General features: G+C 56.7%; 1 protein-coding gene across 3 annotated transcripts in view; it reads right to left on the reverse strand.

Moving 5' to 3' along the window:
• MSI2 (musashi RNA binding protein 2) overlaps positions 1 to 24090 on the reverse strand; it is a 424558-nt gene that overhangs the window by 42950 nt on the left and 357518 nt on the right. For 2 of the 3 annotated variants that reach the window (XM_075561554.1, XM_075561553.1), the window contains exons 9-10: positions 12664 to 12778; positions 7052 to 7126 (exon numbers count right to left, since the gene is read on the reverse strand). In XM_075561554.1, the coding sequence (XP_075417669.1) occupies positions 7052 to 7126; positions 12664 to 12778 (190 nt within the window). Of the gene's footprint in view, positions 1 to 2462; positions 3778 to 7051; positions 7127 to 12663; positions 12779 to 24090 lie in introns of those variants that run through there. The other variant, XM_075561555.1, reaches the window with a different exon arrangement.

Below are 24090 nucleotides of genomic sequence, written 5' to 3' on the forward strand. Positions count from 1 at the left end.
CTCCCAAGTCAACAGAGGGGTGTCCCTGACTCAGACCACCTCTTCTCATGTTCCCCCAAACTCAGAATGGTTGGGTGACCAACGATCACCCAATACCAGAGAACCATCATTTGACTGGGGCCCCAAAAGGGAAAATAACTGTCCCCAGCCAGAAGCCCCTGATGCAGTCCCTGGGCAGACATCATTAATCACTCACAGCCCTTGTGCTCTGCTGAGCCAAGACGGGACCCCACATCGTCCTTCAGCCAGTGGTAATCAGTCACCACGGGGTGACCCGAGAGGACGCTTGGGCTCCATCATGGGTGAGGACCAGAGTCCAAGTCTGAGAGCCAGCCAGGGTCTCGTCCCGTCTTGGGCCCCTGCACACCTGTGGTTGACACTCAACTCAGCGGCCTGGGAGGGCTGGGCACCGGGCTCGACTCTGCCTGCCTGACTCTCCTGGCTGCCCAAGCATCCCAGGTCCCCAGGGCCACTGTTTTCTGAGAACCCAAGGTCGGAGAGCTGAAAACCCGGAGGGCAGCTACCAGCTAGCATGAGGTGGGGGAGAGCAAGGAGGAAAGGAGGTGGGGGTGGAGGGGAGGGAGAAGGAAGCTAACTCCTCTTCCTCACTAGCGCCCCTCCCCCCACTTCTCTAAACCCCTCCGATTCACTTTGGATCTCTGACCCCATGGGTCCTCTGCTCAAAAGCTTCTATGCGCTTGTCACATGCTTTGGGGATCAGACGGAACCCCTCAAGGCCACTGTGACCCATTCTGCATGCCCCCACCCCTGCCCTGCCCCTGCCAGAGGCTCTGTGAGCACCCTAAACACCCCTGACTCAGAATTCTGGGATCTGCAGCACCCTCTCACCCAGGGAGACTGCTAACTAGTCCTACTCTCTGTGCCTTAGTACCTGGACCCCATATTTTTGCTGGGCACAAGGTTACCTTCCAAAAAAAAGATGATGAGATTTCTGAGGCTCCCTTGTATCTAAACCTGGTCACTCGGCTAAGTTCTGGCAAATGAGACCCACCTACGCAGTGTGCCAGGCAGGACCTGTGAGACGTGCAATCCGGGGGAGAAGGGATCCATCCCTCACCACCCCGACAGTTGGCGCTCAAGCAGCCGTGTTGGACCATGAGGCTGATGTTCATACTGGAGAAGCTAGAGCAAACCAAGCCCCTCATAGGAACCGCGGAGCCGCCTGTGGGCTTGGTTTCACACGCGAGGAAAGCAAACTCTTATTTTGTCAGACCAACATGGCGCTGCTTTCTTGCAGCCAAATTTAAACGACTTGATTTCATGTCAAGCGCCTCCTTCCTCTGCCCCGAGTAGTCTTCTCCCGCTTCTTCACACGGCGAATTCTATTGGATGTGTTGCCTTCTCCAGGAAGTCGGTCCGACTCCCCCCTACGTAGGGCAAGCAGGCGCCTGTCACTGCCTAAGCTGTCAGCCTCCCCTCCGCCCCCAACCAGACTCCACCAGCATCTCCAGTCCTGCTCACGGCCAGCTATCTGGTACCCAACCCAACCAGTGTCTGCTGATCGGGGAGTGCGGGTGGGGAGAGGAGATGGAGCCCCAGTCCTAGCACCCCTCTGGATTCCCCTGGGATCCACTATCATTCCTTCCTGCGACCAGTCCATTGATCAGGTCACTCCACTGGGAGTGGGGGGAAGGGCTAGATACATCCCCTCTATATCTTCTCAGAAAGCATTGGCCGATTTACAAGGCTCTCTCTCTCTCTCTCTCTCTCTCTCTCACACACACACACACACACACACACACACACACATCACCCCCTGGTAATTCTCTAAGCAGCCCAGTGCTAGGTGCCAGAGAGTCCATCTCACAGGGAGCCTGGGCAAGAGGGCAGTACTGACCCCGAGGGCTAACAGACTGGAATCTCCGTGACTGCCAGACCTTTCTAGCTTGGAGCTCCTGGGTGTTTAAGCCCTACGCCACCAGGGCCCTTCATGAACCCCAGAGTCCGGCACCATGGCTCCTCCCGGGACTTAGAGGGGCAGGTGACTCACTCAAAGTCACCAGGTGGGACCTGGAAACAAGGTCTTTGCAGGTTTATGAACAGGTGGGCAGACAGGTGACTCAGCCACCCTGCCCCGCTCTGCCCTGCTGCATGCCACCCGGGGGCCCAAACCCGTGTGTGGGCGACAGCACACCCAGTGCACAGCTGTGCCTGTTCCAGATGTCCCAGTGACGTTCCCGCTCTCCAGTGGGCATGCGCAATGGCAGAGCACAGGGTATGGGGTGGCACCGTGCAGCTGCCGAGTGCAGATGCTCCACTGCACTGCTCAAGGACAGGCCACCCAGGGGCAAGTGCAGGGATGGGGGGTGTGTGTGTAGGGTGGGCTGGGGTGACGGGTGGCAGCCGGGGGGGGGGGAGCTGGTTGTCACAGGTCCTGCTTATTAGCAGAATAGGACCACTGTCAGGCTAAGAGACGGCAGCACACAGCATGTCCGTGGTAAACAATTTATTTTTCTACCTCTGTTGCTTACAGAGGGGAGAAAATAAAGCATCATGAGGGCGAAGCACAGATGAAGCGTTTGCAGAGATGAAGGAGATTCACAAGGGTGGCAGTGCCGGCGAGTGCAGTGTCACAAGGACAAGTTCACCGAAACAAAGTAATTCATAGCCAAACAGAGCACCGGCCGGGAAGCCAGGCAGACAGTTAAAAAAAAAAAAGAAGGCCGGTAGCGATGGAAAAGCAAGCCTACAGGGAAATAACAAGACACTAACGGGTGATTACATCAAGCATCTTTAATGAGAAGAGCAAGCTGGGCAGGCTGTGGCCCAAGGACAATGACATCGATTCAAATGTGCGGATGGCCCACAGCGAAGGCATCAAGTGGGAGCGGGTGGGTCACTTCTCACAAACTGCGGGAGGGCGTGGAGGAAGTGAGGACTCCCGGGGACCTGAACTTCATTACTCATGAGGGTGTCGTCAGAAGGGCAACCTTAGGCTGAGCCTGGCCCAGGAGGGGCCTTCCATGCCCCAGCCAAGGGTGCCAAGGCCAGCGTGGGCAGGGAAGCTGGGGACGAGGGGGCCAATGTGGGGGATGTCTAGGGGCCTGGTCGTGACAGTGCCCGGTGTCTCCACCGTCCCTTTCCCGAAGCACGGCTGCCGTCAGGGCAGTAGCCTCTGAGAGACTGGCGTCGAGAGAGAAAGGCAATAGATGACATGTAGAGAGCCGCTCTTTCAGACGGACGCTTTTCAGATGCGTTTCCGTACCGCCGTCTGCGGGCGGGTGGGCATGGGTTCATTTGGGGGAAGGAGCGGTCTTGGGCCACCAATACTTAGATGCACATTCCAGAAGATGCCCCCAACAAGCCCATGATTGGTAAGAATGTGGCCATTCTTCCCAGAGTCCCCTGAGGAGGTTCCCCCAAGTTTGTGAGAAGTTTCCCTCTGGCCTCGATACATTCCAGGGGAGGGATGGGCATTCACGATCAGTACAAGAAGCAACAATGGGAAGGGACTTGAGAACAAATTTCTAGCACGGGGGTCGGGAGGGGGGCCTGGAGGTGGGCGAGGGGATAGGTGAAGCATCGAGGACACGAGGTCTTTTCTGGGAATTAAAAAACGAACGAGAACACTTATTCAAACAATCACCCAGGACAGCATCTCACGTCACCGAGCCGGCTGCTGGGTGACCCAGGCCTGGCTGCTCTCTTGCTGGTAATGGTAGCAACCCCCTGTGTTTTTTGTTTGTTTGTTTGTTTTTAATGCCTCTTTTAAGAGCTAGTTGATAAAGATTATGTCTTGGGAAATCGGCATATAGTCTGCAAAGTGAAATAAGAACAGAAATTAACGGGTTAAACTGAAACCTGAAGTCCAGGGAGCGGGAAAAACGGGACGGGAGGCCCTGGGTCGTGGTCCTGATGATACAGGAGCCCAGTGGGACCTGCAGGGGCCAGGCTGGGCCGGGGTCCATGGTGGATGGGAGAAACAGGGAGATGGAACTAATCCCAAAGTGGTTGCGGGCCCCAGCCTTCCTAGGCCAGGGCCGCTCTCCACTCTCAGGGTTCTCCAAAGCTGCCTTCCCTGGCTCTCAGGACAGCTCAATCACTCGTAGGGAGGCCTGCCAGCAGGCAGAGACAGAAGCCACACCACACGGGTCAGTGTCCGCCCCCACCACTTCATATAGGTTTAGAGAGGTCTCCACCGAGAATGGTATCTGGACCCCCAGTCAGGCAAGATGGATAGTCAGAGGAGGGAGATGGTGAGTGAGGGGTCGGGGGCCCAGGACGCAGGCTCTGTGAGTGACTGCACGGAGGTTGGGGCTGCAGCAGTCTTCTAGGAGCATGACTGCCCCTCACTTCTCAGAACAGGATGTCAGGCTATGTGTCTGCGGTGGATTCAGGAAGAGGCTAGAGGGGTACGGGGCCCACAATCATCCTACCAGGGCCCGGAGCTGGGCAAGTGGGAGAGGGAGCAGAGTGAGGACATCAAGAGAAAAGACCACAGAGAGAGAAAGCATCAGGAAAGGTGTGCTTGTCAGGACTCTAGGAGGTCCCCAGGGGGTGCAGAGAGGGGCTCGGCCGACAGAATCAGGCCACCTCTGGGTGCCCCCTCTGCACTCCATCCTCCTTGGCCGGGCCAGCGTTCCGAGCTTCCCAACCCACAGCCCCATCCGGACAGCCATGGCTATAGGAGGTTTCGGTTTGGTTCTGGAGTGAGCCTCTGATTCACAGGGTCACAAGCAGAAGCCACGCAGACCCACACACCGTGGGCTAGTACCACAGGCTGTCTGCAGAGTCACCTGGGGTTCCAGGCCACACCAACATGCCACCAGAGCCTCCTTTGTGGTGTGGGGTCAGGAGCGGGCTTGACCTCCAAACCAGCCTGGCTCTTCACCGAGGGGGTTTGGGGGCCAGCTGCAGCCCCTGGGCACTCCATGCCCTCCCGGAGAGCAGGGCCATCCCTGGTCCCTTTCTGCCCATCGGTGGGGATGAAGAGGAGGTGTCCGGGATGGGAATGGAAGCAAGACCGCTAGCTCCTGCTGTCTGCACATCTCACGGCTGGTCTCGGCCCTGCTGAAACCCCGCTGGTAGTCAGGCTGCAGGAGCGGCTGCAGTGGATGCAGCTGGGCCCTGGGTGTGTTTACCCCAGGTCCACTCCACCCTTAGCCTCACTCTCTGAACCTGCACCCCGGGGACCCTGCTAGCCTAGGCTTAATCACTACTGGATGACGTCTGTCTGGGGCTGAGCCCGGGCTGGAGGTCTCCAGGACGCAGTTCTAGGGTTGGTCACTTCCCGACCGGCTCATGGGGCCCCAGGCCACCCCAAAGTGGTTCCATGTAGTGCCCCCCAATTCTGTCCTCTGGGGATGAGTGCCATGGGAAGAACTGATAGGGACCTGCCACACACAGTGAGGATGGCAGTCCTCTGAGCCTTCCCACCCCACCCCAAAGCCAGCAGCTTCTAGGCCAGGAGCGGAGACTAGGGGTGGACGCAGTGTATGCCCGGGGCCAGGCCTCTCCTGCGTGCCCCACAGCAGCGCCTGGCATGAGGGCCATGCTGATGGAGGGAAGGTACTCGTCTGCACCGTCCAATGAGGCAGCTGCTAGTCACACATGGCTAGTGCATGGCTGAAACGTGGCTCTTGTGACCGAGGAACTGAATTCCTGGCTTTGAATCTGCATGTTAGCAGCCACAATGGCTGCCTTGCTGGCGGGGCTGTACCCCAAAGAGGGGGCAAAGTGTGACTATCGAGAATAGGACTGCCCAGAGCCCCTGCTAGTGGTAACCCCTCAAACATGGTCCCCGGCCTCTCTGGGCCTCGGGGTTCCCATCTGTACATGGGGACAAAGAGTCATGGAGGCCCCAGGGCTGGCCCCTCCTGTGGGGGCAGCTCTCTTTCAGTGTTCAGTGCCCACGGCCACCCTAAAGCAACCACCTGGGAGGAGAGCTTCCCGAGGGAGGCCAAGGAGCCACGCCAAGACGGGGAGACTGCCTCAGCACCAGGGGGCATGCGTGGGGCAGAGCCCCTCCCCCCATGCTCCCATCTTGCCCTCCCATAGCTGCCCTTACCCCCCCATCCACACCTCAAGGGAATGCACGGACCCGCAACCCCATGACCTGCCATGGTGACTCATGTGGGAACTGGGTCAAGAGTGCAGCGGGCTGAGAAATCTGTGCCAGGCAGGGCAGGGTGCTCAGAGTCAGGGTGCCCCACGACTGCCCTCCACACGTTCCCTTGGTCTGGGAAAGCTCACTCACCCCTCACACCAGAGACTCTATCCTTCCTAGCCACAGTGCTCCCTGCTCCCCCGGACCCCGAGGGTCCAGACCTCCAAGTCTAGGCATGAGGACCAGCCAGGAGGGGACAGCTCCCTCCGCGGAGAACCACAGAGGATGCAACTCTGCTCCCAGCTCCTCCTCCAGGAGCCTTGGCGGCAGTCCGGCCCCCAACCCCCCAGTGCATGCTCATCTGACTCCAGGTCTGGAAAAGGGGACAGCCAACCCCCCTGGGCCCCACCCTACAGATCACACTCCCGGGATGCTCCTCCGGGGATGGGGGGCGGGGTGTCCTAGGCTGGCAGTTCCATTGGAGCCAGAGCAGATGGGAGTGAGTGGGCATCACTGCAGCTCTGCCTCCAGCACCACCACCCGAGCTGGACAGCACACAACACAACACAACAGCAAGAGCAGAAGGGAGGAGAGGAAGGAGTGCCAGGAGGCGAGGCCGAGACGTCAGACAGGAGGCACGCACAGGAGGCATACGGGACAGGGGATGGGAGGCGGAGGACAGGGAGGAAGCCAGCCTCCCAGAGCGGGCTGGGTGAGAAGGAACCGGCGCAGGAAGGAGGGCGTGAGCAGGGAGGCTCCCTCTGTGCTTTCCCTTGCTTTGAAAGCTGCGGCTCCCAAAATGCCCTGTGCCCCCGCTGGTCAGAGACGCTGAGACTGTCCCTGACTGCAGCTGAGGGGAGCAGAAAGGGAGTGTGTAGAGACTGCTTTGGGGGTGGACGTGTGTACTAGCTGCATCCTGCTTGGGCACCTCCCTCCCACCCCCACCTGAAAGGTCCCAGAACCCCTGGGACCAGAGATGCTCACCTGGGAACTGGTAGCCATAGCTGGGAGCAAATCCAGGGTAGCCGCGGCCGTAGGTTGCCACGAAGTTGGGGTAACCTTGAAAAGGAAGGAGAGAGAGTGGCTGTTAGCATAATCTTCTCAGGTCTGGGTGACCTCCCAGGGAGGCCGGGGGTGGGGAGCCATCGAGCCATTTTCCCACCACAAAATTGACTTGTCTCCATGTGGGTGGGTCTCTACACAGGGCCGGGGTTGCCTTCCTCTTGGGGCCGGGGGCCCTGCTGTCAGCTGGCTGGAGATTAACCCACATTTGGGCAGCTAGATCCCAGAGACCACGCACTTTCTTGAACCCACAGAGCAAATGCCACAGGTTAGCAGCACTGAACCCCGAGTGGGCGGCTGACGCTGACATTTGGAGAGCTTAGCCTGAATGTATTTTACCTTAAAGCTATGGACAGGAGATTGTCATGCCTCCCCCGAGGGGACAGAAATGGCCCTCTTCCCTCTTCAGGAGCCTGGCAGTCAGAGCTGGCCCAGAACCTGAGCTTGGCCAACTGAGCGTCTTGCTGCTCAGGCGGGAGAGGGGGTGGGGATGGATGATGGGGCAGTTCCCAATTCATGTGGCAGCGGAGTCCAGCAAGCGGAGACGTGGTCCTGACCTGGGCCTTGAACTGTGGCTGTGAACACCCAGCTCCCCTGGTTCCTGTCTGGTTTTCCAGACGTCTCGTCAATTCTACGTATTGCCCAAGGCCTTCCCGTAATCTACTGCTTATATAGTGAAAACTCCAACCAAACCTTCTCATACTGACCCTATATGGTCTTTCTGAGGCTATACATTTTCTCTTTCTTTTTTTTAAAGCGATACGTTTTTATGGGAGCACACAGCCTCATCTTTCTCTCATGGAACAGTTAGTGGGTTTGAACCGCAGACCTTGAGGTTAGCAGGCCTCCTTGCATAACTGGTAAACTCGCTCTGCCATCGAGCCAATGCTGACTCATAGTGAACCCCTGTGGGTCTCCAAGACTGTAACTGTTTACAGGAGTAGAAAGACCAGTCTCTCTCCCAAGGAGCTGCTGGTGGGTTTGAACTGCCGACCACGAGGGTCTCAGCCCAATGTGGAACCACCACGCCCCTCTACCACCAGGGCTTCAACAAGAGTTGGCGCTGTTCATGTTGCTGGCCACCAGGGGCGCTGGTAGGAGGCCTCTTGGATGGGTTGACTTAGGATGGCTCCATGCCGTCTAGGACTCGGCGTTGACTCGATGGCGGTGGGTTTTCAGGGACCTCCTTCCTCCTTCCACACAGGCCTCTGGAGGTTGGTGTGGTGGACAGCGCTGACTCACAGGATCCCCACGTGCACAGAATGAAACACTGTGGAGCCCAGCACCTTCTTCACAAAAGACTCACGTCAACTGTCCCGGCTGTGGATTCTGAGTGCTTTGTCCCAGAGGGTTCCCCATGCCGGACGGCACTGTGTGATCTCCCAGGGGGTTCAAAGGCTAATTTTTGGAGTAGACCGCCAGCCCCCTCTTCCGGTCTGTCTTGGTCTGGAATCCCTGCTGAGACTGGACCACCTCAGCTGACACCGCTGGTATTTGGAAGACAGTGGCATAGGTTCTGGTCTCACGCCAACATGCTTACCACCACAACAAACTGACAGACAGCGGTGGCGTTCCAGCCCTGCCTAACATGCCCCTAACACAAGCCCTTGGGCTTTCATGGTCTTCCTGTCCAGACGACCCTCACCCCTTTCCAGACATCTTTGGAGCCTGCAATGAGGGCTGAGAAATTGGCCCAATCCTAAATCCTATTTGGAGCGTGTTCTGTGAGTGGGAGTTGGCTAGCTTGTTTTCCCGCTGTCTGTCCAGAGTTCCCAAGCTTGAGATGCCCAGGGACAGACTCCCTTCCCTCACCTCCCTGCTGCTGAGGTTGTGGTTTCTGCTGCCAGACTCAGGATATGTCTGAGGCCTGCTTTCTTCTCCCTGGGCACGAGTCCCATGCCAAGGGGAGGCCCAGAGAGGCCTTGACGCGGGGACCAGCTGTGGCGTCTTCTCCTGGCCCCAGCTGTGGGATCGGCTGGCCACCTGTGTGTGCCCCCGTGGGACTGCACCCCCCAGGGTTTCTGATGGCTGGCTTCTCGGGAGGAGCTCACCAGGCCTTTCATCCAAGGCACCACAGGCAGACTCCAAACGCCAACCTGTCCCCGAGCTGCTGAGCCACCCAGGGAGTTCCCAAATGTCCTGTCACCTCCACTTGCTCTCACCAGCCCTCACCTGCCCCAGCGCCTCTGGGAGTTCATTTTCTGGTTCACAGGCGCCTCCGGCAGAAGCTGCCTGGACAGGATGGCCTGGCCATTTCCCACTAGGTACAAACTGAGGGGAAGGAGCAGAGCCCCGGGGAGGGGAGGAAAGGAGGGACCCCAGGAGGGTCCCAGACCAGGGCTCAGACCCTGTCATCGGATCCACACGCTGGCCAGCACCTTCCTTAGCTTGACCTCATGGGTGGGCAGCTCAGTCCTCCTCCAAATGCATCATCTGCCATCACATTAGAGCTCCTTCACCCTCTTATTTCAACAGTCGTGACAAGCACGCACATGCACACAGCCCCACCGCCGCTGCCCGGGGAGACTTCCAGAAGCATGGGGCGGGGGGTCTTCAATATCGCAGTCAACCTGACAGCTGCGGGCTATGCCCCAGCGCCGCCCCAAGGGGCCCCCTAACCTGGGCTGCCGGCGCCAGGCCAGGAGGGCCTCTGCTTTCGCGCAGGCAGGAGGACTCTGTCCTCTCTGAGAAGAGAGCAGAAAGAGGGCCTCATCCCCGGCTTTCCGGATGTGTCCTTACTGTCTCCTGCACACCCAAGGTGAGGCTTTGGCCTCTGCGGGGTGGGGGTGGGGGGCTCATCGGCACCCCCACCGCTGCCCGTCCTCTGGGTCAGGCAGATGAAATCATACATTTATAATACAACATTACTTCAATTTTCCTCTTCATTTACGGCGGTGAAGACCGGCTCTGCTCCGGCGGCTGCCAGCTCAGCCACACAGGGGACGCTGGCTGACTGCTTATCAAGAGCCCTTGCGGCAGACCCGTGCGGATGCCCCATCAAGACACATTACGGTGGGCTGACCTCACCCCGCTTCCATTAGCCGCCGGGCCCCTCCCGCTCTGGCCACTGCACAATTTATCTGCTCCAGTACTCTGGACGCCTGATCAATCCCACAGTAATTATCTCTTGCCACCAAGGCGCAAAACCAAACCTTCTGCCTGAATAACCATCCTCCTTGTAGATCAGCTTTTCAGCGCGGGCACAAAAGTCGGAATCCACAATAGAATCTGGCTCTGCCAGCTGGCTCATCGCAGGGCCCCCTTTGGGGGAGGCTGGCAGAGACCTGTGGTTCTTGAACTTGGCCCCGAGCCCTCCATGACGACTTTGCCTTCTAGACGGGTACCCGATGCATCTTCTCCCAGCCCTTCTTCTCAGCTACCCACACCGGGCCCCAGACTTGAAAACCATGGGAACTGGGGGTGGGGTGCCGACTGCCGACTGCAGAGTGGAGGTAGCACGCACGGCAAGGGACGCCTAGAGGGACGCCTAGAGACCCCTTGCCGGCAGCACCCACTCCCGTGAACCCCTTCCCAGCAAGCGCACAAAGACCCTCCACTACAAAGACGCTTGTCCCACCCCCAGGGCTGTCCCGAGTCACCCGGGCTCCTTGAGACCTGTGCGGTCTAACTCCTGAGCCACCAGCCACAGGTGGCGGCCAGCTGAGGCTCGTTAGTTAGGCTTTACCAGGCACCGTGGCGTTCGTAACCGCTAGAGCTGTTGGACGTTACAGTACTTGGGTTAAGCTAACCACCTCTCCTTCTTTTTAAAACAACTTATTTAGTTCTGTGGGTTTCTTCTTCCGGGTAAGTTTTAGAACCACTTGGCCAATTTTTTGAGGAACTAAAAATGGGACTTTTCACCAGCGATGGTGTTAAATTTAAAATAACAACAACAACAAGCTGAGGAAAACTAACACCTTAACCATTTTCAAAGTGGTCTCCTGGCCTCCCTTCTTTTTCCTCTCCACTTCTTAAAGTTCTTCCAAATGACTTTACACCCGCCCCTGTTATTTCCTCAGACAAGTAGGTAACATTCTTTTTTAAGACCAAGGAAAGCGTTATACATTTAAAAACTAAGCCTGAAATGATTTAAATGGCACCACATCTGAAAATCTATAAAGAGCTTATCAAACAATATAGAAGAGGGCTCTTCGCCATACCAAATGAAAACCCATTAACACTAGACGTATCGTGCGCCTGGGTGGAATTTTACCATTAACTACCATTTATCCCATTTAATTAGTATTTTCCGGACACACAATAACTTGCACTAAAATACCGTCCTCATGCCTTGAAATTTCTAATTATTGTTGCGACCCACACCATTACGCATCTCCACTGCTTTCTCCATCTTTCATACCGTTTAAGCGGTAAGATTTTCAATTATCTACGCAGGAAGGACAGAGATACCTTTAAGGAAAGGGGCATAATGTGCAACTCAATTCTTCTAAAAGCCAGGAGAGATCATTTTTAGTCAGAACAAACACACTTTGTCTTTCATCATTTTTTTCCTCCCAAATAAAGAGTAAAACAGGCTATTTAAAACATCCATTTAAATGCAAATTTTCATATCCCAAGAGAAAAATGTTAATCATTTAAATAGACAGGATTATCACCCACCCTCGCCATTTCCTATCCTCTCCCAAGTTCTAGAAAATGTAGCCTTAGCTCGCACAGCTGAAGCCCGGCATCCTGGGGTCCTTGAGCACCCCCAGCTTAGCGAGGAGGAGAGGGCGTGGGTCCGCCATCGCTTGAGTGCCTATGGCTGTTGCGGGAGCCACCCCGGCCCATGGCGGCCCGTGGCTGTCAGAGCAGGATCACCAGGTCCTTCCTTCTGAAGGTGGACCCGAACTGCCAACCGTTCTGTTACCAGCTGCAGGGACGGTGTGCACCAGCCACACTGCATCAATGACCCAGTTGATGGTAATGTTGGTCCCCACTCGTGGACAGCCTACCTCGATTGGCCAGACTGAGCTCCACAGGGATTTCAAAGCGCTGACCTTTCAGCAGCTGGTCATCAGCATGTTCTTCCCAGTGCCTCCGGGTGGGCTGTCAACGTCAGTCGTCTTTCCATTAGCAGCGGAGCGTCGCCGGAAGCACAGGCACCACCCAAGGTCACCCTTTGGACTGACCCTAAAAACTCCTTGCTATAGAGTCAATTCTGACTCATGGTGACCCCAGAGGAGAGGGCGGAACTGGCCCTATGGGTTTCTGAGACTGTAACTCTTTATGGGAGTAGAAAGCCTCATCTTTGGCCCGAGGAGCGGCTGGTGGCTTCAAACTGCTGAACTTGTGGTTAGCAGCCCGACTTGTCATCCACTAAATCGCCAGGGCTCCCCTGCTCTTTTTATTAAAAGGATGGAAAGGAAATAAGCAACTGGCCAGGCCTCCTCGGAGCTAGGCACAAGGCAAGATGCTCACCCACCACCCAACTCATCACCCTCACCTCCAGGTGAGAAGACCCAGACTCAGGCCTCCCCGGCCTCTCCCGCCCACCGTGACACTGCTGGGCCCCAGGTCCCATCCAGACTCACCCAGCATCCCCATGCCGAGCATGAACGCATCCATGGTGTAGGGCAGGCCCCGGGCCCGGCCTCTTGTCCCAGGTGGGAACATGACTTCCTTCGGCTGAGCTTTCTTACATTCTACCTGTGAGACAGAAAGGCGAGCAAATGAGATGCAAATGCAGTCCGGGGAAATGCCAAATGCAGACGGAGCTGGTTACCAGCAGAGCTATTTTTAGCCTTGCTCCCGACTCCCTGCAAAGATAGCCTGGCGAGCAAATGGCCTGCAAAACAAATATTTAAGAAGACACGCGCCACTTGGGCAAACCCTGCTTTGGAAAAACCTACAAGGATGAAATCGGGGCTGCGTGGACGTTAGCTCAGGACACACACACATGGGTGAGGGTTCGGCCGGGAGCTGGCGTAGGAGGCCGCAGAGCCAAGGAGGTTTGGAGCACCTGGGAGTGGGGGTGGCCGCATCATAATAGCAGTCAACCCTCATGACCGGCCGTGGACACAGTCGTTGGCTCGCCCTCACGCCCGCCCCGGCACAATGGGCGACAGCTCGGCCGGGCCTGTGCCCACATGATCGGCCTGGTGGGATCATTATGACCCCAATGTTTGCATCACTGGCTGAGCTTTGGAATCAGACTGTCAGGCCTTTCTTCCTAGTGTCTGTTAGACTGAACGCTCTCTGCCTGCATCTCGCCAGGCTGTGCATGGACGACGCTGATGGGGCATTGAGCCCGAGTCTCTGGCACGGGTGGTCAGAATGCTATCACCAGGGCCCGGTCTGGCCCTTCGAATGCTCACGAATTTCCTCCAGGCCATAAGACACCCCATGTCAGTTCATCGGACTGATTCAATGGGTCAGCCAGTTCCACTTTACAGACGAGAACACTGAAGGGTGTGGAATGGATTGAAGCCAAGGCCTATCGGGACCAGGCCAAGAAGCCTCGTCTATGAGGTTGCCTGTCCACAGCGCCCGCACCCCGGCACTCTTTGGTGAAACCACTAGCTTCAACGCGGGCTCTGTTGGTCCGGATGGCTGGCTTCTCACTTTATAGCTGCATCCTCAAGTGGCTGCTAATTTTCCCTGCTTGATTTCTGCCTCCAAAAATGCCTTAAATCCTATTGTGCTCACACGCCCAGATACTGTATGAGACGCAGAACGGCCAAACAGAACCAAACCAAATGCTGTCCTCAAGTTGACCCCGACTCACGAGGACCCCGTGCACTGCAGAGCAGCACTGTTCCGTAGAATTTTCTCGGCCATCAGCTTTACACAAGCTAACTGTTGACAGGTGCCATAAGGTTGGTTCTGACCCAGAGATGCCAGGCGCATCCGAGCGAAACACTGCCTGGTTCTGTGCCCGCCCCACAGTTGTGTCTGAGCCCACGGTCGCAGCCACTGTGTTAATGCATCTTGCCCAGGGCTTCCACTTTTTTGCCGTCCCCCGCCCCCCCCCCCCGACTTTAATGCTGCCCTTTCCCAAGGACTGGCCTCTCTTCATAGCACATCCAAAGCCACGAGACGAAATGCCGCCACCCTCGTTTCGGAAGAGCATCCTGCCTATACTTCTGACATCGTCCTGCTTGTTTTCCTGGAAGTCCCTGGTCTAGTCCTGTCCTTTGCAAGCCCCATGATTTAAACGCATCAATTCTCTCCCGTCTTGCGTACTCATGGTCCCGCCTGCACACGCGGTCGCAGCAAAGACCACGGCTGAGTCAGCTGTGCTGCCGTCCTTCAAGCGCCATATTTGACCTTGAACACCGTGAGGAGTCTCGTGCCGCAGACTTGCCCAGGACGGAGCGCCATGGGAGTTCTTGACTGCTGCTTCCATGACTGTTGGTGGTGGACCCAAGTGAAATGCAACCCTGGCAATGCCAATCCTTGTCCATTTATCACGCTGTGAGTGTTAGGAGTTCTCCCAGTTGTGAGAACTTTTGATCTCCCATTTTACATTGAGTGGAAGCAAATTACCTGGCCTCCCCTCAACCTCCCACAATACCATGGGGTGGGTTTGAACCCGGGCTTTGAGTGGGCTCATTCTATTTTGGCCACCTGCTGAGAAATTTGCCTTCCTACCCTGGATATGCTGAACCAGAACCCACATTTTAAGGCGACCCTCGGGGAGATTCTTTTGTGTACACAAGTATACCTGGGGATTTGGTTCCAATGTAGATTCTGAGTGGAAAAGCAAATTCTCAGTAGGTGGTTGGGACTAGAATGGATTGGTTCAAAGACTTGGTTGAACTGCCAACCTTCCGTCTGGTCGTCCAGGGCAGAGCGTTTGCACTGTCTGGGGAAGCTCTCATGGCTGAAGCCTCCCCCTGCTTTACCAGGGAGCACCTTGACCTTGTGCAGGACTCTCAGGATCCCTAGTTGATAGGTCAGTTTAACAAGCCTGGAGATCCAGTCATCAAGTGCATCGATGATAAAAGACAGGATGTTGAAGGGTGGGCTGGGGTGCTTACAGCGAGCGCGCGCGCACACACACAATCAGAGTGTGGCAGACTGTGATGGAGGAGAGAAGAATCAGGTGTCTTGCTTAAGAAGCAGAGTGGGCCCACAGCTGCTGCGGGCATGCTGCGGCCCACCTGAGGCTGGCTGGCAACTAGCTTGTGTCAGACACACCTGTTTCAAAGGGAACGATGCTGGCTTACCTAGTCATTTTGGGGACACTTGCCCCAAAGAATTCGATGTAAAAAGCAGGTTAATGCCCAGGGTTGGGGGACGCTTTATTCATCTTCAAGGTTAACCCCTCTTTCCTCAAAGACGCCAGGTAACGTTGATTATGATTACAATCACAAATGGCTCAATTTCCACTACTGATGGGCTGAATGCAGTTTTTACGATGATCAACCTTACACCACGATGGGCAGAGGGCAGGAACAGGCAACTCACTCACTAAGGAGGGCGCCTTTCACTGGCCCGAGCGAGGGGCAGGACAGTCTGATGTCAGAGTTCCTGGGAGCTGGGGAAGGAACCGGGCACCTCCTTTTCTGGAGGGCAATCTGAGAAGGTATCAGAAGCTGTTAATCGAAATATCCTTTGACTTAGAAATCCTACTTCTAGGAATTTAACTTGCAGGGAACCATGGGTGAGGACCTCCATCATACTATTTATAATTGCAACAGTAAATAAATAAAGCCAATACCCCAGGTGTCCAAGAGCTGGGGACTGGTTAAACCACGCTTGGCTCACACACACCAAGCAAATGTTACTCAGCTACAGTAAAGCATGCTACAAACCACAGGTTCCCAAGCTTAACTGGCCTACCAGCTGCTTTTTAGAAAACAAAACAAAACAAAAATCTCAGCGTCCCTACCCCCCAGCAAGGCCTCTAATCACTCTGGCTATGAACAAACCTGCTCTGGGCCGGGAACAGGAGCCCCCGGTGGTGTATATGGTGAAGGTGCTCGGCTGCTAACCCAAAAACTGGCGGTTCGAGTCCACCCTGAGGTGCCTTGAAAGTCCTGGCGATCTACCCTAGGAAACCCTATGGAATCCGCTCTGACGGGACTCACGTACAGCTGTTGCCAGGAAGCTGACTCAAGGGCAACTGGTTGGTACTGGGAAAGCTCTAGTCTGAAGGAAAACAGAAAAGTTGGCTCAATTGGCAAAAAACCCAAAAAGCCAACTACAGAAAAAGAAAATCCTAAGAAGGCCTTGCACAGTTGTCTTAGAATGGCTTTGCTTTTTATAACATTTCCACCTTGCTCCGAGTGTCCTTCCTTTGAGCATGCCTACTTCAAGTACAGAGGGGGCGGTGATTACAAAGAACACACCCGTCAACACTTGGCCTTGTAGCTGCCTCTCGGGGGCTGGGGGGACAACTCCGTCCTGCACTCCTGGACCTGCGGCCCCACCCCTGGGACTCCAAGAGCCACGGGTGAGAAAACTCATTTGCATGAACCTGCTGGGAGACGACGGGGAAGGTGGGCGTGCTCTGCTCAGGCAGACAGATCATTACCAACGCCAACACGGGCTCCGGGATAATGCCGCTAACCAGCTCCCTTCCTAATAGCCCTATCGGTGACACGCTGCCGCATTGTCTTATGAAAACCTGCTGTCAGTTCCTAGGCAACCTGATCCACGGAAATTTCAGGTTTATACAATTTTCATTTAGGGAACAGAAAGGTTAACTGACTGTAATGGGAGTCTTTTAAACAAACCCACCTACTCCTTTTTAGTTCTGCTGGGTCTTGGCTGCTGGTGGGTTGGGCAGCCCCAACCTCGTGGCTTCTGTCAGCCACCCGCTGCGTCCATGTGGAGTGCTTCCTGAGGCCGGGTGCCGGGGCGCAGGGCACTCTCTGGAGACCCAGCATGCCCGGCCACTTGAATGGCAGGAAGGGGCAGCAGTCACACCAGGGAGCCTGCCCTGGCCCGTGCCGCAGGTTTCTGGAGAGAGTTCTCAAGACCAGGAGGCCTATACACCCAGCCCCTGGCGCCTTTATGATTTTAGATAAAAAAGGACAAGCAAAAGGGAAAAAGAACATTGCTAGTCCCTGCCTGTGTCCTGAGCCCTAGCAGTGGGTCGAGGGCTGGCTGACACAACCGTTCTGTCACCCATCTGACTGGTGCAGGCCATGTCACCCCTGTCAGACTGTGAACTCCCGGCACCAGGATCAGCCTCTACTTTCCCAGGCCCTGAGTGGGGCCCACTGGGGCCCAAGGGTCTCCACCTACTTAATTCGATCATGTGAGGCAGAGGTAGGTGCCAGGCTAATGGCACACCGAGATGAGTAAGGCGCGCCTCCACTTCTGCAAGCTCTTGTTCCGTTGGAAGAGTTCAAGTTCATCCTGCCCTCGTTTCTTCTGGGGCTGCAGAGTTAGTCCGTCCACGTTCGGGTTAGCCTCCTCTGCCAATCTCCCTCGATCCAGGGCTAACTCAAGCCGGGCATGGCCACCCAGAGTTAGAGTCGGAACCAGGGCAAGTGAAAACCAGCCGGCTCCCCAGCTCCACCTGTGTGGCTGGACACACCATTCCAGTGAAGTGCTGCAGCGGGCAGTGAACTGCCCCAAACGTAGTGGCTTCAAATTACCACAGATCAATCTTCCCCGTGGGCCTGTGGGTTGCTTGGGCTCCGCGGGCACTTGCTCTGGGATGTCGTTTGGGTTGGCCAAGTGGTGGCTGGGGCCGGAGCCATTGAAAGGCTTGTTTAGGCTGGGGGCCCGGCATGGCTTCTTAGCTCCCTGGATCATCAGTGCAGGCCAGCTTGGCTGGGACCTGCGCAGTCCGTGGTACGTCCACACACCTTCTCCACGTTGTGCCCAATGTGACAACTGGGTTCTGGGAGGGAGTGTCTCAAGAAGAAACGTGCTGAGATGCCAGAGGAGAAGCTACCAGGCTCATCAGCGTTGCTTCTGCCAGGCACTGGCAGCCTAGATTCAGCTGGGGAGGGGAGCACACTGGGAGCCCTGCCGTGGAGGCCATGGCCATCTTTGGAGAGTAGCTACCACGGGGAGCAGTGAACAGCCCTGAGCCGACAGGACGGCAGAAGGCTTCCCTCCCACCCTTGGCATCCGGCAGGCTGGGGTCTTGGTGCAGTGGGCACTGGGAGCCTCTTTCACCAGGAGCAGAAGAAGGGACCGGGAGGGCACTCCTAATACAGCCGGAGAGACTTGCCCGCCTCCCCATGGTCAGTAGAAACGAAATGGAGGTGGTTCTCCCAATAAACAGGCCTCTAGCTCCACCCTCACAGCCCCACCACCTCCCTACTCCTCCTCAGACGCAGCCCAGGCTCGGGGGCCCAGATGTGGGCGAAGGCACAGCCTGGGGTCGCCCCATCCACAGCTCAGCGGCTTGTCACCATGGCTGTCTGGCTGCCAGTTCAAATGGTAACCAGAAGATAAGGCTGAACTGAATGGAGGGTGGAGGGCAGGGTCAGCAAATCCCACATGGACTTGGGTGGCTAGAGACCAACTGCTCACGCCAGGAAGACGTCTCCATTTTGAAATGCCACGGCCGGCAGGGCCATGAAGTGGCCACGAGGGAGGAGGGGTGCGATTTTGCAACCTTGGCCTTCAAACATGCAGCTTGGCTCCGAGAGGGAGGGTGGCCGGCTTTGTAGCTCCCAGGTTCGAGTTCAGAACACAGAGCAGGTAAGCAGGGCAGCACCGTGACCTCTGGAGCAGCCCAGAGGATGGCTGTGGGGCTCCTGGTGCTCGAGGGGGGCTACTCTCTGGGGTGGGAGGTGCCCTTTCCCTTTGGACTTGGGTAAGAGTTCAGCAAGGGGGTGTGCTGGTCCCCATCACCCTCTGCTTTCTCACAGAGAAGTGGCATGAATTCCACCTGTGCCCCCTGCCCTCCCATCACGTCCTGTGCGTGTCAGCATGTCCACGTCCACACACACGCGCGTCTTCTCTTTGGAATGGCCTCCTTCATGGGATGAATCTTCTAAGAACCAGGGCACGCCCGTAAATGACCTCAGCATAGTCAGGGACTTCAGGGCATTTAATGGCACAGTGTCAATTCCTAACCAACCTGCCATGTTCCTGTTTTGTCCACTGACTCAGTGACACCCGTGTGACGTTTTGCCCACTGCCAGCCCACCTCAGAGAACAGTAGCTGAGACTCAGAGCCACCAGACACGTCACTGGCCGGAGGCTACAGCCCTGTGCCTGAGATGGGTGGGCTGTGGGGGCCTACCCTCTGCTCCATGCCCTCTCTCGGGAAACAGGTCCCCGGACCTTGGGGTCTCTGCAGGGATGGCCGGAAACATGGGTGGAGGGAGGCAGGCACCCTGGCTGGTGAGGAGAAGGCTGAGTTGGGCCGCCTGAGAAATGGCAAGGCTTGTGTTTTCCCCTGGTCGCTTCACACACAGGTCCAGTCAGCATGCTGCCCTGAGAGGCGGGTGGAAAACCCGAGCCTGCCCAAGGCTTTGATCCCCCTGGCCAGGACAAGGACACTTTGTGGGGCATGAAGGGGCCAGTGTGGGCAGCTTCATTTCTCACCCCAAGCAGGTCAAGTTAGAGACCATGGACTCCTCCAGGGCGGGGCCCACTACAAAGCAATAAAACCCCCATTGTGCACACATGGGTCTGGATGAGCTGGGGCAGGGGAAGAGCAGGGGGAGCTTGGAGGGAGGGCAGTGTCTGGCTGCCACAGGGGACACTGTCCTTCAGTGGAACCTCCTTAAAGACCAGAGAGGCTCCCTTTGCTGTGAGACCAGAACTGGACGATGCCTGGCTACCATTACCAAGCTCCGTAATCAAAGACTCTACCGGAGACTCCTGATCAAAAGAGGGGGGAACTGCAGAACAGCATCTCAAAGTCTGAGGGAGCTCAGGTTTCCTGGAGCTACTGTGGTGGAAAACGTCACCCCGAGCTCATCTTTAAACCTTGGACCTAAAATAAGTCCCTCCATGTCCTCTTTAAACCACATCGTTACCCACTCAGTAAGGCTAGGGGTGTCTGCTTGGAGCATCCTGTTCCTTTCAAGGTCTGTCTCTCTGGGGTCAAGTGCAAGTTTATGGGGCAGGAGAAACAATTTGTACACGGGGAGGGCTGCTGCACACCTGGAGGACTGTGGTCAAGGCACTGATGAGGGCCCAGAAACTGTCAAGCAGGTATGGGGTCTGGGTAAAGGTTCAATAACAATGATGACAATACGAGATAGGGGGGGGGGTCCAGGAAGTTTGGGGACAAGATAAATGAAGAGAGAAGGGAGGGCCCTGGGTTGGAATCCTGGTCTGCTAGGTGGCAGAGTCAGAGGCCCAGCTGCCTGGCTCCTCGGTGCCGTGGGGTGGACTTCTCATCAGTGTAACAGAGTTTACAGCATCCTAACCTCAGAGGCGCTACAGTGCAAAGCTGAGTGGCCGACTGCATAAAATGCCTGTCAGGAAAAAAACTCACGGACTACGATGAGCCCCCCTGTCTCTCCTCCACGATAGTCCAGGCGATACAGCAGATATCGGAAGACCAGGACAGAGGGGACCCTACGGAAAAGACCGTTCTCCCTCTCCTCCCCCACCTGGCAGCCAGGTAGAGCTCCACCTCCCTGCTTCCATCAGCAAGGTGCACAAAGGGAGCATCCCGGGCGGGACTATTTGGGGAAAGAGCTGATGGTGGCAGCAGCAGCAGCTGTTGTCTGTTGTATTTCTGAGACCGTGCAAGGGCATTTCAAAGTGAACTGGAATCCAGCCTCCAGCAGGTGCCTGGATTCTGCCAAGGCGGGATGCATGGTGCCCCACCCCAGGCCCCCTAGTCCACAGTGGGCTCAGCAGAAACCCTGCGGGGCCCAGTTAACCTCTCCACTTTCAGGTCAAAGAGCAAGCATGGCACAAAACACGCCACTGAACACCAGCATGAACCTTTATGCAGGGGGCGGGGGCCAGTAAGTAAGCCAGCTGCCAACGAGATGACCCCCCCCACTCACATGACCTCGTGGGGTCTCAGAGGAGAACCATGTTCCCTTGGGCTTCCGGTTGCAAATTCTAACTATTAGATTTATCTTCCAAAGCCTCTTTTGGCTAAAAGCTGCCACTGCTTATTGTCTGCAGAGCTCAGCACCCCAGGGAGTCCTCCACTGAGCTTCCAGGCACCCCTCCTCCAAAGACCTGCACTCCAGGGAGTGAGTAGGGGTATCAGGAGCAGCCCAGAGGCCCTGGGTCCTGAAATACTGGGAGGGCTCCACCCAAGGTCGGATGAAGGGCAGACAAGCCAGGACCTGGCCAGGGAGGCTCAGGAGTGGTCACAGCCCTCTCCTTTCAGACAGATGGCGTCGACCCCCCAGAGGGCAGTGGGCACTGAGCTGCCCCCTCCTGTCGTCCTCCCTACCCCCACACACCCATTGCTCCCGCCTCGTTAGCAGCCTGCACACACACAGTTGTGTGTGCCTGGGCCGTGTGTATGTGTGAGAGAGAGATTCATGGGGGGCCAGGCTGGCTCCCTCCCCACGTAAACATGAGGCTCATTTATTAAATACCTCCCTGGCATTTCCTTCTTTGCGTTCATCCCGCTTGTTTAATATTGCGTTTGCCATTCTCACTTTATAAATGGCAACAGAAGCAGAATGGATGGCTAAAATTAGCTTACGAGCCAGAACGATGCTACAAATAGGATCGTGCTTAATTCCGCCCACATACTACGCCCCTCCCCACCTCCACCCCCCCACCCCACGCTCAGGGCTGGCTCCAGACTCAGCTCTAGTCTATGGGGCTGAGGAGGAGCAGCCTGAGGGGCTTTGTGTCAGTGCCAGGGTGTCCAGCCAGGGGGCAGCGTCCAGATGGTCACTCCTGCCTGGGGCTGCCTCCCAGACACCTTGGCTAGCATGACACAGGGGTCATTAGGCCTCCTACCCCTCGTACCTGGAGGCTGCCTGCCAGGGCTGCACTCACCCCTCCCGATCCCTGGGCTGGAGGTAGAAGCCTCAGCTCTCCCCAGTCTTTGCTCTTACAAGCCGGCTTTTCATGCGTCAGCGGCAAGGTCTGACTCAGCTTCCCTGGGGTGGATATCACAGCTCTGGCTCCCCCGGTGATACTCTGGGGGCAAGGGGGGGCTCCTCCTCTTCTTCAGTGCTAGTCAGCATGGTCCACAGGGACCCCCTCCCACTCTCCACTGTCCTAGCCCTGCACCGGGAGTGGTGCTGACTCATCTGTGCAGGAGACCCTTACTGTGCGATCACACCTTTGAACAAAAGTGATGCTGGGAAGAATGTCACAGCGAGGGGGACAGTCACCGCGGAAGGACTCAGCACATCCGTCCCAGAGTGTGCTGTGGCTTGTATATCTGCTTCTCAGGGGCTGGGTCCTCCATGGGCCCGCCCTGTCTCACACGGAGGCTCCAAGACCTTGCTGAGGAGGAGGGCAGAGTGGGCCCAGAGCTTTCTCTGGGAGAAGACCTGGTCTCTCTGACCACCCAGGTGGGCCAGCCCAGGATGCCAGGGCCACCTAGCCCAGCTCCATGCAACCGACTCTGAATGGACAGTTAATGTCCCTCCTGTATCTCAGGAGCAGTGGTCCCCGGGCTCCTCTGACAGCAGTGTGTGCACACAGATGCCCAGGGGTCCTCAGAATGTAGATTTTGATTCCAGGGTTCTGGGGAGGCCTTAAACTCTGGGGCTAGCAAGCTCTGGGTGATAGCAGGGCCCTGGGTCACCGGCCACAGTCGGTGATCAAGGGTCCAGACCTCCCCCCCCATGCCCATGCGATGTGAAATCCAGCCAGCGTGCCTTGCCGGACTGACGGCCTGCTCGGCGAGTTTCTGTGAACTGGCCAGCCTTAAAGGAATTTCACAAAGGATTTTGTAAAGGAACCCTATGATTTCCATTGGGCTCACGCCGCCACCGCCATGGCTGAGAACAGAGCTGTCTCCGCGAGGGTCTCCAGTGGTCGGCTTTCTTCAGAAGGGATCTCACCCGGCTTTTCTTCCCTGCTCCCTCTGGGCGGATTTGAACCTCTGTCCTTCCTGTTGGCCACGGAGCCACCACGCAGGGACCAGTCCTTGCTGGCCCCATAGAGAAAGAGCCTGTCTTGTGTCCATGAGAAATGCCAGTCCCTCAAACAGGTTTGCTTGAATCGATGACACAGAGCCGGAGGGTGCCGCGGTTACCAACCACCAGCCACTTTGAGGGAGAGAGAGCAGGCTTCTGACTGCCGGAAGCCTTTACGGTCTTGAAAACCCACAGGGGCAGCTGTACCCCATCCTGCAGGGTTCACTATGCGCTCCCACAGCAGTGAGTCTGGTTTCTGATGTGACGTCGACGACAGGGTTTGTAGTATAGAGTCCAAGTTCAAGCCCTGGCTCTGTCACCTTTGAACTAGCTGTCCGGGGTCTGCGCAGGGCTCTTGATGCTCAGTGTCCGGGCATTGGGAGGGGGTCACGGGTGTGGCAAATGACATCCGGGCACCTCTCCAACTGTACCCCAAGTTCTCTCCCAGGGAAGGGGGCTTGGCTACCTCGCTCCACCATGAGGTGGGGACTGGGCCTCAGAGGCCACAGAGCTGGCTCTTTGTTAATTCCCACATCCCTCCCTCTGGCCGCCTCGCTCGCCAGGAGGCCACTCTGAGGCTGAGCTCTGGCGACTAATCAGCTGGTGTCCCTGCTGCTTGGGGGCTGCTTCAATCAGGGGGACACGGCGGGAGGCATTAATAGCTGCCCCCCTTCCCCGGCTCCTGCTTGTGGGGCCCACAAGTGGTCAGAGAGGAGCTTCTCTCAGATGGTCAGGAGAGGACATAGACAATGATGTGCCCTGAGCCCAGACCGGTGCCTGGAGTGTGGCCAGCTGCCTGCTCTACCCCTGGACCACCAGCCTCAGGGTCGGGGAGGATGGGGCAGCAGTCCTCAGCTGACAGGGACCCTGAGCTCAACCCTTCTCCGCAGCTGGGACCCTGTGCTGACAGGTGCTGTGGGGGTGGTCAGGGGGCTGGGAGGGCCGGTAGTTCCTTTAGGCTTGACAGGGGATGTGCTGCTGTCACTAAGAGTACCGCTGAGTCCATTCTGAACCACA

This window comes from Tenrec ecaudatus, chromosome 10, assembly GCF_050624435.1.
Source record: "Tenrec ecaudatus isolate mTenEca1 chromosome 10, mTenEca1.hap1, whole genome shotgun sequence".
Classification (NCBI taxonomy): Eukaryota; Metazoa; Chordata; class Mammalia; order Afrosoricida; family Tenrecidae; genus Tenrec; species Tenrec ecaudatus.